At 35.9% G+C, this 15,295-nt stretch overlaps 1 protein-coding gene across 4 annotated transcripts in view; it reads right to left on the bottom strand.

Moving 5' to 3' along the window:
• Positions 1 to 523: 523 nt before the first annotated feature.
• The window catches only part of ACADM (acyl-CoA dehydrogenase medium chain), a 49,021-nt gene continuing 34,249 nt past the window's right edge, over positions 524 to 15,295 (bottom strand). For all 4 annotated transcript variants that reach the window (XM_079904182.1, XM_079904183.1, XM_079904184.1 and 1 more), the window contains 2 exons: positions 2,636 to 2,884; positions 524 to 1,333 (listed from right to left, as the gene is read on the bottom strand). In XM_079904182.1, the coding sequence (XP_079760308.1) occupies positions 1,262 to 1,333; positions 2,636 to 2,884 (321 nt within the window). In that variant the 3' untranslated portion in view covers positions 524 to 1,261. The remainder of the gene's footprint in view (positions 1,334 to 2,635; positions 2,885 to 15,295) is intronic.

Raw genomic sequence — 15,295 nt, 5'->3', positions numbered from 1 at the left:
GCAAATTATCAAACCCAAGGGCAAGGTCATGGGAATACCTGAATTTGTAGCCAAAGTGGTCAGAAGTGTGGGTAGCCTGGGGATCCAGGACTTATAGTGGTGTTTCTGAAGTGAGATACCACTTCAGACGGAGTGGGTGGAGCCCTTACACCTGTGGAGTCTGATGCTAACTATTCTGAGTTACTGTCAGAATAGGATTGAACTATGGATTCCCAGTTGGTATCAGAATTGGAAAATCATAAGTGATGTCAGAAACACCATTTAGTATAACATATTTTAGCAGTATTTGATGTTTAGAGTTACAAAGAAATAGTAAATTTACATTTGGTTCTTTCATTATTTCATACTGATATTTTCTGAAGTATCTAATAATGCAATCTAATGAACAAATGGACAGGTAACTATGCAGTTCAAAATCAAAACATGAATTTTTTTCTATCACAGTAAATAAACCAAGTACACACTATTGCATGAAAAGAATACAGATACACAAATTGAACAGATACACAACACTGAACAATTTTAGTTAAGTTTATTTTTAGAATGTATATGCATGGAATGAGACTGTACAGTAGACCAAAGGTTAACCAGAGACCAACAGAGTCATATAAAAATAATTTAAGGGAAATTTTATTGATTCATTTTAAATAAGGCAAGTGAAATGGGGGCTCAGAATTAAACAAGATTTTCAAGTAACTTTTGGTTATTGTATAAAGGGAGAATATGAACATCAAATTTTTGGTTATTACTGTACAAAATGGAAAACAAATGCTTTCCAAATTGCAGTAAAATTAACTCCTCTAACACAAATACCACTAAGTCTACAAAGTCACTGGCAAGTTATTTAAATCCCAGAATATTTTCTCAATGTAAATTTTGGAACATTCTGAATACTTTTATAAACCCTCCTTCCTGTCATTGGGAAAACACTGAAATTCCAAGAAATCTCTGTTACTTTAATTATAAGAGGTCAAAACAACAAGCCAAATGTATCTTTCTAGGTTAATGTGATTCAGGTACAGTGGCACTAAAGGACAACACATAATTTTAATAAAACCAAATCTATTATAGAAAAAGCAAGTCATAAAGCTAAACAAAAATAGAAAACTACTATTAGCATCAGTTGCATAGGTTTAGTATAAGAGTACTTATTTTAAAATTTTTACTGGAAAAAACCTTAAAGCCCGCTCTTTCTCTTTCCTGGAGTTTAAGTAGTAGATCATGTTCTAAATACTCAACAATTACTAACATGGTGATCTGGTTAATTTTTATACCTGCCAATGTGTTCACGGGCTATAATAATCCTTTGAATTTGTGCTGTACCTTCATAAATCTGCAAAAAATAAGAAAATACATGTAGGTTAAATATCTTCCGTATGTTAACACGCAGTATTTTGGACAGTACCCTAAGCTCCACTGCAATACCAAACTGAATCAAACCATATATAAGGTCTGTAGTCTACAGTGATTCTGAAACTTGATTTTCTGAACCCCATGAAAATACATAAATTCTCTAAAGATTAGTTAAAATTATTATAAAAACTCATTTACCAAAATTTTGAAGGACAGTCTTAAAACATCAAAAAAAAAGGATATTAACATTTCAAAAAGTGTTTGGGAAATCTAAGTTCAATGTTGCTAAAATATTTTAACCAACTTTTTTGAACTGTTTTTAGCTAGTTGTCGCCTTCAGTCATTTTCTGTTCTTACTCTTAAACCTGATTTCTATCTCTTGTTGCCTAAGGAACACAGTTGCTAAAGAAAAAGATGCTGGAAGGATTTGTTTTTGTTCATTTAGGTAGCCCTAGTAGCCAGCCCTCACTTCCAGTTTAAACTTCTAACCATTTATTAGTTCAGATGGCAGAGAAAAGCTAAAACGTAATAATTACAAGCTCCAGGGAAGGGAGAGTATTACCAGATAAACCCGTAACTTTGGATAAGGCACAAATTCTGGTTCTCAGTTTTTTCAAGTTTAAATTGAGGGGCTGCACTGTCTAAATTTCTTTCTCTAACATTCTATGATTCTACCTCTGGATTTCAAATGACTGGATTTGTCAAATAATTTGCTGGGGGTTGAGGAAAGCAAGGGAAGAGATATTGAGAATCATGGCTTATAATTACTTAAACTACATGTGGACATGAGCATTTATATCTTATTCACTAAATTACTCCTATCTCTAAGTTTTTCTAACCATCAATTTAATTTATAAGACAGAGTCATCTATATCACTTTCTCCTCATGTTGTTTTTTTTATCTCCCAAATATGACTTCAAGAGTTGTCAGGTAAGATTCAAAATAAAATAACTTAATTAATTTAAATGATACACATACTTTTAGGAGAGCAAAGAGTGAGTTACAATTAGCTAGGATGTTAAGAATCAAAGAAGGCTTATCCAGACATCCTGTACATGTCTGCACCATTTACTCTGTTAGCCTGTTCTCTCTCAAGGAATACACTTCAATGTAACATTCTTCCTTGTGTTAATTAGTTCCAAAAATTTAGGCTCACAGCCATTTATTATAATGATTTATTATTACCTGTGACATAAAAATCTATAAACAATCAGAAATCTACTATGTCATTTATGAATATTATGTTCCTTAAAAATAAATAAAAATCATTTTTAACATTACCTGATAGATCTTGGCATCCCTCATTAGTTTTTCTACAGGATATTCTGTATTATATCCGTTGCCTCCGAAAATCTGAACAGCATCAGTAGCTACCTGATTTGCAATATCTCCAGCATATGCCTTTGCAATAGAGGCAAAATAGGTATTTCGGCGACCAGAATCAACCTCCCAAGCTGCTCTCTGGTAACTCAATCTAGCTAGTTCAACTTTCATTGCCATGTCAGCCAGCAAAAATGATACTCCTTGGTGCTAGAATTAAACAGAAAAAAGTTTAAGGATATTTATTGACTAAAAGTTTTTTCCCTGGAACTTTTTTTTTAACTTTTAAAACTAATTTTAGACTTAAAAAGTTACATTCTGCTTCCTCCAGTGGTAACATATTACAAAACCACAGTATAATAAACATTGGTAAAATGTTGTCAGCTAAACTACATACTTTATTCAAATTTGGCCAAGTTTTCCACCAATGTCCTTTTTCTGTTGAAAGATCCCATCCAGGATTCCAACTAATTAAACTGCTATTTCTTCGTAGTCTTTCCTTCTCTTTCATGACCATGGTGCACTCTTGAATAATACTGATTGGTTATTTTTTTGTAGAATGTCCCTCAATTTGGGTTTGCCTGATGTTTTCTCAGGAGTGGAATGAGGTTATAATTTTTGACAAAAATACCACAAAAATTATATGGATCCTTCAGAGTATCTCCTGGGACTTTTTAAAGAAAATTGCCATAGATAGTGAAAAATAATGTGGCACTGTATCAGGTGCTGATGGGAAAGTGACAAAGACAAATAAAAGATGTTTCTTATCCTCTACAGGTTCATAATTAAATAGGAGACTTAGACAAATACTTTCAAGAGGAGACAGTAAGTTTTCTATGAGTTATATGGCCAAGATATGTTATAAGATGGAAATATGTTCACCATACCTTGATATGTGAAAATTTCAAATATGTAGTATGCTTACAGCTTTGGAAAAATATATTCATGACCCCAAAAGAGCAGAACACACATTCTGTTAAAGAGCACATGGAACATTCTGCATGATAGATAACATGTTAGGCCACAAAAAAAAGTCTCAATAAATGTAACAGGGTTGAAATCATGTCAAACATCTTTTTTGACCACAACGGTAGAGACTATAAATCAACTACAAAAACAAAAAAATCCTGCAAAAAACACAAACGTGTGGAATCTAAACAACATGCTACTAAAAAACCCAATGGTTCACTGAAGAAATCAAAGAGGAAATTTAAAAATACCTGGAGACTAATGAAAATGGAAGCACAATGTTCTAAAATCTATGGGACATAACAAAGGCAGTTCTAAGAAGTTTATAGCAATACAGGCCTTCCTCAAGAAACAAGAAAAATCTCAAATAGACAATTAACCTTACACATAAAGAAACTTAAAAAGAAAAATAAGTCCAAAGTTAATAGAACAAAGGAAATAATACAGCTCAGAGTGGAAATAAATGAAATCAAGACAAAAAAATACAAAAGAGATCAATGAAACTAAGAGCTGATTCTTTGAAAAGATTAAAAAAAAATTGATAAATCTTTAGCCAGACTCATAAAAAAAAGACAGGACCCAAACAAATAAAATCAGAAACAAAAGAGGACAAGATGCAACCAATATCACAGACACACAAAATATCATGAGATTACTACAAAAATTACATGCCAACAAATTAGACAACCTAGAAGAAATGGGTAAATTCATTTAGACATATAACCTAAGAAGACTAAATAAGGAAGAAAAAGAAATTTGAACAGACCAATTACTAGTAGTGAAATTGAATCAGTAATGAAAAACTCCCAAGAAACGGAAGTCCAGGACCAGACAGCTTCACAGGTGAATTCTACCAGACATTTAACAAAGACTTAACACCTATCCTTCTCAAACTATTCCAAAAAATTGAGAAAGGAATGCTCCCAAACTCACTCTACAAAGACAGCATTACTCTGATACCAAAACCAAATCACTACCAAAAACAAAAAGTAAAAATACATAAAAATTACAGGCCAATATCCCAGATGAACATAGATGCTAAAATCCTCAACAAATAATAGCAAACCAAATTCATTAATATCTTAAAAAGATCATATACCATGAGATCAAAAGAGATTTATCCCAGGGATGCAAGGATGGTTAAATAGCCGCAAGTCAGTCAACGTGATAAACCACATTAACGAAATGAAAGATAAAAACCATATAAACATTTCAATAGATGCAGAAAAAGCTTTTGACAAAATTCAACACCAATTTATGATAAAAACACTCAACTAAGTGTGTGCAGAGGGAACATACCTCAACATAATTAAGGACATAAATGACAAAAACCACAGCTAACATCATACTCAATGGCAAAAAGCTGAAAGCATTTCCTCAAAGATCAGGAACAAGATAAGGATGCCCACTCCCACCACTTTTATTCAACATAGAATTGGGAGTCCTATCCACAACAATTAGACAAGAAAAAGAGGTAAAAATCATCCACACTAGAAAGGAAGAAGTAAAACTGTCACTGTTTGCAGATGATGACATAGAAAACCCTACAGACTCCACAAAAAAGCTATCAGAATGCTGTAGCATTTTCATACACTAATAATGATCTGTCAGAGAAAAGAAAACGATCCCATTTACAACTGCATCAAAAAGAATACCTAGGAATAGAAGTAATCAAGGAGGTAAAAGACCTGTACTCTGAAAACTGTGAGACACTGATGAAAGAAACAAAAGATGATACAAATAGAGAGTCCATGCTAATGGATTGGAAGAATTAATATTGTTAAAATACCCATACTATCCAAAGCAATCTACAGATTCATAACAATATGAATATCAAAATACCAACAGAATTTTTCACAGAACTAGAACAAATAATCCTATAATTTGTATGGAACCAAAAAGACGCTGAATAACCAAAGAAATCTTGAGAAAGAACAAAGCTGGAGGTATCATGCTTCCTGATTTCAAATTATACTACAAAGCCATAGGAATCAAAACAGTATGATACTGGCACAAAAATAGACATATAGATCAATGGAACAGAATAGAAAGCCCAGAAATAAATGCACACTTATACGATCAATTAATCTTCAACAAAGAAGGTAAGAATATACAATGGGGAAAAGACAGCCAGTTTAAAAAAAAGACAAAACACAAAACTGGACCATTTCTTTACACCATATACAAAAATAAACTCAAAATGGATTAAAGAATTAAAAGTAAGACCAAAAACCATAGAACTCCTAGAAGGAAACAGAGGCAGTATGCTTTTTTACATTGGTCTTATCAATATTTTTTGGACCTGTCTCCTCAGGCAAGGGCAACAAAAGCAAAAATAAACAAATGGGAGTAGATAAAAGTAAAACCTAAAAAGCTTTTGCACAGTGAAGGAAATCATCAACAAAATGAAAAAGCAACCTACTGAATGGGAGAAGATATTTGTAAATGATATATTTGATAAGGGTTAATATCCAAATTACATTAAAAAATGCAACTTATCAAAAAAAGAAATCCAATAAAAAATGGGCAGAGGACTTGATTAGATATTTTTCCAAAAACACAAAGATGGCCAGTAGACACATGAAAAGATGCTCAAAGTCACTAATCATCAGGAAAATGCAAATCAAAACCACAATGAAATATTGCCTCACACCTGTCAGAAAGGCTGTTATCAAAAAGACAACCAATAACAAGTGTTGGCAACAATGTGGAGAAAATGAAACCCTCGTGTACTGCTGGTGGGAATGTAAATTGGTGCAGCCACTATGGAAAACGGTATATAGGTTCCTCAAAAAATTAAAAATAGTACGATCATATGATCCAGCAATTCCACTTCTGGGTTTACCTGAAGAAAAGAAAAACACTAATTCAAAAAGATATATGCACTCCCATGTTATATAAAATTAGGGATGTTATATACAGCATAAGGAATATAGTCAATAATACTACAGTAATTTAGTATGTTGAAAGATGGTTACTAGACTTATAGTGGTGATCATTTTTTTTTTCTTTTGCGGTACACACGGGCCTCTCACTGTTGTGGCCTCTCCCACAGCAGAGCACAGGCTCCGGTCGTGCAGGCCCAGTGGCCATGGCTCACGGGCCCAGCCGCTCCGTGGCATGTGGGATCCTCCCGGACCGGGACACGAACCTGTGTCCCCTGAATAGGCAGGCGGACTCTCAACCACTGCGCCACCAGGGAAGCCCAGATGATCATTTCTTAATGTGTTTGCCTGTCAATCACTATGTTGTACACCTGAAACCAATATATTATATGTCAACTATACATCAATTAAAAAAACACAGACACATGCACTATATATATATATATATATATATATATATATATATATTTTTTTTTTTTTTTTGGATAAAGGGAATATAGAGCAAAATGAAAAAAATCACAGTAATTTCCTCTGGACAATGGGATTATGAATAACTTTTTTTACTTAATTTTACTTATATTGTATCACATAAATTATTCTACAATGGACGTGGAATGGAACATATCCTTTAATATACATTCAAAGAAGTCATAAAGACATTCAGAAACAAGAATATTAAGATTATTAGAAAGGTGCTTTGTGTAGTATGCAACACCAAAATGGGTTTTGAAGACCGATTGGTTATAACAAAGACCCCACACATTCTATGACTGTGTACAAACTAATAGGAACTAAAGGTCACAAAAAATAAAAGAAAAAACTGAGGTGTTCAATTTCATATATTTACTCTATTTAGTACTTTAGAACATGACAAGTTGCTTGAGACTGGTGTGGTAATTAAGTCTTAGAGGAGGCATTATTAACCAATGTGAATAATTCCTATGTAGGATAAAGAAAGTAATATCTTCCCTTATTACTATCTGCCTGAATTGTGTCCATTCTTCTAAGTCAATGATTCTTTCAGTTTTTTGTTTTTGGTTTCATTTTTGAATAGGTAATACAACTACCAGTTTAAAGTTCAAATTTTCTTCCTACTTGTATCATCCCTGCCCTTCCCCACCCCATTTAATTCCCCCTCCTGGAGGTAATCAGGTTAACAGTTTGTTTTTCATTCTCTCAGAGATATTATATACCCACGTAAGCAAATACATCTATTGTCTATCCCTCATTTTTTTCCCGCCCCCCCCCCCATTGTCTCTCCCTTTTTTACACATATGGTAGCCTACCATGTTGATGGGTTTTCATTTTGCTTTTCTTACTTATCAATAAATCTAAGCACTGTATATATCAATACATAGAGAACTTCTTTATTCTTTTTTAGAACTGCAGGATATTCCACTGTATTGATGATCAAAATCTTGGCTGTTTCTAGTATTAGGCTGTTTCCACACAATGCTGAAATAAACAACCTATAAATATGTCATGCTGCACATAATGGGAATATATCTGAAAGATAAATATTATATGAAATATAGCTGAAGGATAACCATTGCAATGTGGGCCCAAAGGTAGGTACTTTAGATATATATTGCCAAAATGTGGTTCATAAAAGTTATACCAATTTATATTCCCATTGGCATTAGGCAGAATCATTTATTTCAATACAGCCTCAGCAACCTGGTATAACATGCCCATGCTTCTCTTGAAAGATTTTGATTTAAAAATCTAGGGTGGTACCCAGTTTACGTTTTTAATTCATACTTCCAAAGAGTCTCATTCACTTCCATTTCAGCCCATGCTTTGAGAAACTCTGTTGTAAATCCAGCTCAGATTCCCTGTAATGCATCTAGCCCAAGACAGTCTCTCTCCTTTTGGTTCTGTAACCCTGTCTGTAGCTCTCATTTTGGGACTTAATGTTATACTGCTCTATATTATTTCTTAATATTTCTTTTCTGATATGTATCTTATCTCCAAAGTCAAAGGCTCCTGAGGGCAGAGGCTATATCAAACTTCTTTTATATCTCTGGAAATAGTACATGTAGAGTGTGCAAAGAGGACAGACTCTTTAATAAGTGACTACTTGGGTTCACATCTTTTTTTTCTTTTTTTCAACATCATTATTGGAATATAATTGCTTCACAATGGTGTGTTAGTTTCTGCTTTATAACAAAGTGAACCAATTACACATATGTCCCCATATCTCCACCCTCTTGCATCTCCCTCCCACCCCCCACCCCTCTAGGGGGTCAAAAAGCAACAAGCTGATCTCCCTGTGCTATGCGGCTGCTTCCCACTAGCTATCTATTTTACATTTGGTAGTATATATTAGTGATGCCACTCTCTCACTTCCTCCCAGCTTACCCTTCCCCCTACCCTGTGTCCTCAAGTCCATTCTCTACACCTGCGTCTTTATTCCTGTCCTGCCCCTAGATTCTTCAGAACCATTATTTTTATATATTCCATATATATGTGTTAGCATACGGTATTTGTTTTTCTTTCTGACTTACTTCACTCTGTATGACAGACTCTAGGTCCATCCACCTCACTACGAATAACTCAAGTTCGTTTCTTCTTATGGATGAGTAATATTCCACTTTATATATGCGCCACATCTTCTTTATCCATTCATCTGTCAATGGACATTTAGGTTGCTTCCATGTCCTGCCTATTGTACATAAAGCTGCAATGAACATTGTGGTACATGACTCTTTTTGAATTATGGTTTTCTCAGTATATATGCCCAGTAGTGACATTGCTGGGTTGTATGGTAGTTCTATTTTAACTTTTTTAAGGAACCTCCATACTGTTCTCCATAGTGGTTATATCAATTTACATTCCCACCAACAGTGCAAGAGGGTTCCCTTTTTGCCAAACCCTCTCCAGCATTTATTGTTTGTAGATTTTTTGATGAGGGCCATTCTGACTGGTGTGAGGTGACACCTCATTGTAGTTTTGATATGCATTTCTCTAATGATTAGTGATGTTGAGCAACCTTTCAGGTGCTTGTTGGCAAACTGTATATTTTCTTTGAAGAAATGTCTATTTAGGTCTTCTGCCCATTTATGGATTGTGTTGTTTACTTTTTTGATATTGAGCTGAATGAGCTGCTTGTATATTTTGGAGATTAATCCTTTGTCAGTTGCTCCAATTGCAAATATTTTCTCCCATTCTGAGGGTTGTCTTTTCATCTTTTTTATGGTTTCCTTTGCTGTGCAAACAAACACATTTAAGTTCCATTAGGTCCACTTGTTTATTTTTGTTTTTATTTCCATTTCTCTAGGAGGTGGGTCAAAAAGGATCTTGCTGTGATTTATGTCATAGAGTGTACTGCCTATGTTTTCCTCTAAGAGTTTTATAGTGTCTGGATTTACATTTAGGTCTTTAATACATTTTGAGTTTATTATTGTGTATGGTGTTAGGCAGTGTTCTAATTTCATTCTTTTACATGTAGCTGTACAGTTCTCCCAGCACCATGTATTCAAGAGGCTGTCTTTTCTCCATTGTATATTCTTGCATCCTTTATCAAAGATAACGTGACCATATGTGCATGGGTTTATCTCTGGGCATTCTATCCTGTTCCACTGATCTATATTTCCCTTTTTGTGCCCATACCATAGTGTCTTGATTACTGTAGCTTTGTAGTAGACTCTGAAGTCAGTGAGCCTGATTCGTCCAACTTTGTTTGTCTTTCTCGAGATTGCTTTGGCTATTCGGGGTCTTTTGTGTCTCCATACGAATTTTATGATGTTTTGTTCTAGTTCTGTAAAAAATTCCACTGGTAATTTGTTAGGGATTGCACTGAATTTGTAGATTGCTTTGGGTAGTAGAGTCATTTTCACAATGTTGATTCTTCCAATCCAATAACATGGTATATCTCTCCATCTGTTTGTATCATCTTTAATTTCTTTCATCAGTGTCTTATAGTTTGCTGCATACAGGTCTTTCGTCTCCAAAGGTAGGTTTATTCCTAGGTATTTTATTCCTTTTGTTGCAATGGTAAATAGGAGTGTTTCCTTAATTTCTCTTTCAGATTTTACATCATTAGTGTATAGGAATACAAGAGATTTCTGTGCATTAATTTGTATCCTGCTACTTTACCAAATTCATTGATTAGCTCTAGCAGTTTTCTGGTAGCATCTTTAGGATTCTCTGTGTATAGTATCATGTCATCTGCAAACAGTGACAGCTTTACTTCTTCTTTTCCGATTTGTATTCCTTTTTTTTCTTTTTCTTCTCTGATTGCTGTGGCTAAAACGTCCAAAACTATGTTGAATAAGAGTGCTGAGAGTGGGCAACCTTGTCTTGTTCCTGATCTTAGTGGAAATGGTTTCAGTTTTTTAACATTGAGAACGATGTTGGCTATGGGTTTGTCATATATGGCCTTTATTATGTTGAGGTAAGTTCCCTCTATGCCTACTTTCTGGAGGGTTTTTAAGATAAATGGGTATTGAATTTTGTCGAAAGCTTTTTTGGCATCTGTTGAGATGATCATATGGTTTTTCTCCTTCAATTTGTTAATATGGTGTATCACATTGATTGATTTGCATATATTGAAGAATCCTTGCATTCCTGGGATAAACCCCACTTGATCATGGTGTATGATCCTTTTAATTTGCTGTTGGATTCTGTTTACTAGTATTTTGTTGAGGATTTTTGCACCTATGCTCATCAGTGATATTGGCCTGTAGTTTTCTTTCTTTGTGACATCTTTGTCTGGTTTTGGTATCAGGGTGATGGTGGTCTCATAGAATGAGTTTCGGAGTGTTCCTCCCTCTACTATATTTTGGAAGAGTTTGAGAAGGACAGGTGTTAGCTCTTCTCTAAATGTTTGACAGAATTTGCCTGTGAATCTCTCTGGCCCTGGGCTTTGGTTGTTGGAAGGTTTTTAATCACAATTTCAATTTTAGTGCTTGTGATTGGTCTGTTTATATTTTCTATTTCTTCCTGGTTCAGTCTCAGAAGGTTGTGCTTTTCTAAGAATTTGTCCATTTCTTCCAGGTTGTCCATTTTATTGTAATACAGCTGCTTGTAGTAATCTCTCATGATCCTTTGTATTTCTGCAGTGTCAGTAGTTACTTCTCCTTTTTCATTTCTTATTCTATTGATGACTCTTTCCCCTTTTTTTCTTGATGAGTCTGGCTAATGGCTTATCAATTTTGTTTATCTTCTCCAAGAACCAGCTTTTAGTCTTACTGATCTTTGCTACTATTTCCTTCATTTATTTTTCATTTATTTCTGAACTGATCTTTATGAGTTCTTTCCTTCTATTAACTTCGGGGTTTTTTTATTCTTCTTTCTCTAATTGCTTTAGGTGTAAGGTTAGGTTGTTTATTTGAGATGTTTCTTGAGGTAGGAGTGTATTGCTATAAACTTCCCTCTTAGAACTGCTTTTGCTGCATCCCATAGGTTTTGGGTAGTTGTGTTTTCATTGTCATTTGTCTCTAGGTATTTTTTGATTTCTTATCTGATTTCTTCAGTGATCTCTTGGTTATTAAGTAGTGTATTGTTTAGCCTCCATGTATTTGTATTTTTTACAGATTTTTCCCCATGATTCATATCTAATCTCATAGCATTGTGGTAGGAAAAGATACCTGATATGATTTCAATTTTCTTAAATTTACCAAGGCTTGATTTGTGACCCAAGTTATGATCCATCCTGGAGAATGTTCCATGAGCACGTGAGAAGAAAGTATATTCTGTTGTTTTTGGATGGAATGTCTTATAAATATCAGTTAAGTCCATCTTTAAATGTATCATTTAAAGCTTGTGTTTTCTTATTTATTTTCATTTTGGATGATCTGTCCATTGGTTAAAGTGGTGTGTTCAATTCTCCTACTATTATTGTGTTACTGTCAATTTCCCCTTTTATGGCTGTTAGCATTTGTGTTATGTATTGAGATGCTTCTATGTTGGGTGCATAAATATTTACAATTGTTATATTTTATTCTTGGATTGGTCCCTTGATCATTATGTAGTGTCTTTGTCTCTTGTAATAGTCTTTATTTTAAAGTCTATTTCGTCTGATATGAGAATTGCTACTGCAGCTTTCTTTTGATTTCCATTTGCATGGAATATCTTTTTCCATCCCCTCACTTTTAGTCCATATGTATCCCTAGGTCTGAAGTGGGTCTCTTCTATACAGCGTATTTTAATGGGTCTTGTTTTTGTATCCATTCAGCCAGTCTATGTCTTTTGCTTGGAGCATTTAATCCATTTACATTTAAGGTAATTATTGATATGTTCCTATTACCATTTTCTTAATTGTTTTGGGTTTGTTAGTGTAGCTCTTTTCCTCCTCTTGTGTCTCCTGCCTAGAGAAGTTCCTTTAGCATTTGTTGTAAAGCTGGTTTGGTGGTGCTGAATTCTCTTAGCTCTTGCTTGTCTATAAAGGTTTTAATTTCTCTGTCGAATCTGAATGAGATCCTTCCTGGGTAGAGTAATCTTGGTTTTACGTTTTTCCCTTTCATCACTTTAAATATGTCCTGCCACTCCCTTCTGGCTTGCAGAGTTTCTGCTGAAAGATCAGCTGTTAACCTTATGAGAATTCCCTTGTATTTTATTTGTTGCTTTTCCCTTGCGGCTTTTAATATTTTTTCTTTGTATTTGATTTTTTTTTTTTCTGGTACGCGGGCCTCTCACTGCTGTGGCCTCTCCCGTTGTGGAGCACAGGTTCCGGACGTGCAGGCTCAGCGGTCATGGCTCACGGGCCCAGCCGCTCCACGGCATGTGGGATCTTCCTGGACCGGGGCACGAACCCGTGACCCCTGCATCGGCAGGCGGACTCTCAACCACTGCGCCACCAGGGAAGCCATTTGTATTTGATTTTTGATAGTTTGATTAATATGTGTCTTGGTGTGTTTCTTCTTGGATTTTCCTGTATGGGACTCTCTGTGCTTTCTGGGCTTGATTAACTATTTCCTTTCCCATATTAGGGAAGTTTTCAACTATAATCTCCTCAAATATTTTCTCAGTCCCGTTCTTTTTCTCTTCTTGTTCTGGGACCCCTATAATTCAAATGTTGGTGCATTTAATGTTGTCCCAGAGGTCTCTAAGACTGTCCTAAATTCTTTTCATTCTTTTCTCTTTATTCTGCTCTGCAGTAGGTATTTCCACTATTTTATCTTCCAGGTCACTTATCCGTTCTTCTGCCTAGTTATTCTGCTCTTGATTCCTTCTAGAGAAATTTTAATTTCATTTATTGTGTTGTTCATCACTGTTTGTTTGCTCTTTAGTTCTTCTAGGTCCTTGTTAAACGTTTCTTGTTTTCTCTCCATTCTATTTCCAAGATTTTGGATCATCTTTACTATTATTACTCTGAATTCTTTTTCAGGTAGACTGCCTATTTCCTCATTTGTTTGGTCTGATGGGTTTTTGCCTTGCTCTTTCATCTGCTGTGTGTTTCTCTGTCTTCTCATTTTGCTTAACTTACTGTGTTTGGGGTCTCCTTTTCACAGGCTGTAGGTTCGTAGGTCCTGTTGTTTGTGGTGTCTGCCCCCAGTGGCTAAGTCTGGTTCAGTGGGTTGTGTAGGCTTCCTTGTGGAGGGGACTGGTGCCTGTGTTCTGGAGGATGAGGCTGGATCTTGTCTTTCTGGTAGGCAGGACCGCATCCGGTGTGTGTTTTGGGGTGTCTGTGACTTTATTATGATTTTAGGCAGCGTCTCTGCTAATGGGTGGGGTTGTATTCTTGTCTTGCTAGTTGTTTGGCATAGGGTGTCCAGCACTACAGCTTGCTGGTTGTTAAGTGGAGCTGGGCCTTAGCGTTGAGACAGAGATCTCTGGGAGAGCTTTCGTCATTTAATATTACGTGGAGCCGAGAGACCTCTGGTGGACCAATGTCCTGAACTCGGCTCTCCCACCTCAGAGGCACAGGCATGACACCCGGTCAGAGCACCAAGACCCTGTCAGCCACACGGCTCAGAAGAAAAGGGAGAAAAAAAGAAAGAAAGAAAGAAAAAATAAAATAAAATAAAGTTATTAAAATAAAAAATTAAAATTATTAAAAATAAAAAAAATTAAAAAGTGATAAGAAACAAAGAAAGAAGAGAGCAACCAAACCAAAAAACAAATCCACTAACAATAACAGGCACTAAAAACTATACTAAAAAAAATAAATAAATAAATAAACCAGACGGACAGAACCCTAGGATAAATGGTAAAAGCAAAGCTATACAGACAAAAGCACACAAAGCAGCATACACATGCGCACTCACAAAACGAGAAAAAGTAAAAATATATATATCGTTGCTCCCAAAGTCTACCTCCTCAATTTTGGGATTATTCGTTGTCTATACAGGTATTCCACAGATGCAGGGTCCATCAAGTTGATTGTGGAGATTTAATCCACTGCTCCAGAGGCTACTGGGAGAGATTTCCCTTTCTCTTCTTTGCTCACACAGCTCCTGGGGTTCAGCTTTGGATTTGGCCCCGCCTCCACATGTAGGTCACCTGAGAGCGTCTGTTCTTCGCTCAGACAGGAGGGGGTTAAAGTAGCAGCTGATTAGGGGGCTCTGGCTCACTCAGGCCGGGGGGAGGGAGGGGTACGGAATGAGGGGCGAGCCTGCATTGGCAGAGGCGGCATGACATTGCAACAGCGTGAGGCGTGCCATGTGTTCTCCAGGGAAGTTGTCCCTGGATCACGGGACCCTGGCAGTGGTGGGCTGCACAGGCTCCCAGGAGGGGAGGTGTGGATAGTGACCTGTGCTTGCACATAGGCTTCTTGGTGGCTGCAGCAGCAGCCTTAGCATTTCAGCCCATCTTGGTGTCCGCG

This window comes from Stenella coeruleoalba (genome assembly GCF_951394435.1).
Source record: "Stenella coeruleoalba genome assembly, chromosome: 1".
Taxonomy (NCBI): domain Eukaryota; kingdom Metazoa; phylum Chordata; class Mammalia; order Artiodactyla; family Delphinidae; genus Stenella; species Stenella coeruleoalba.
This window is presented reverse-complemented; position numbering and strand designations above follow the sequence as displayed.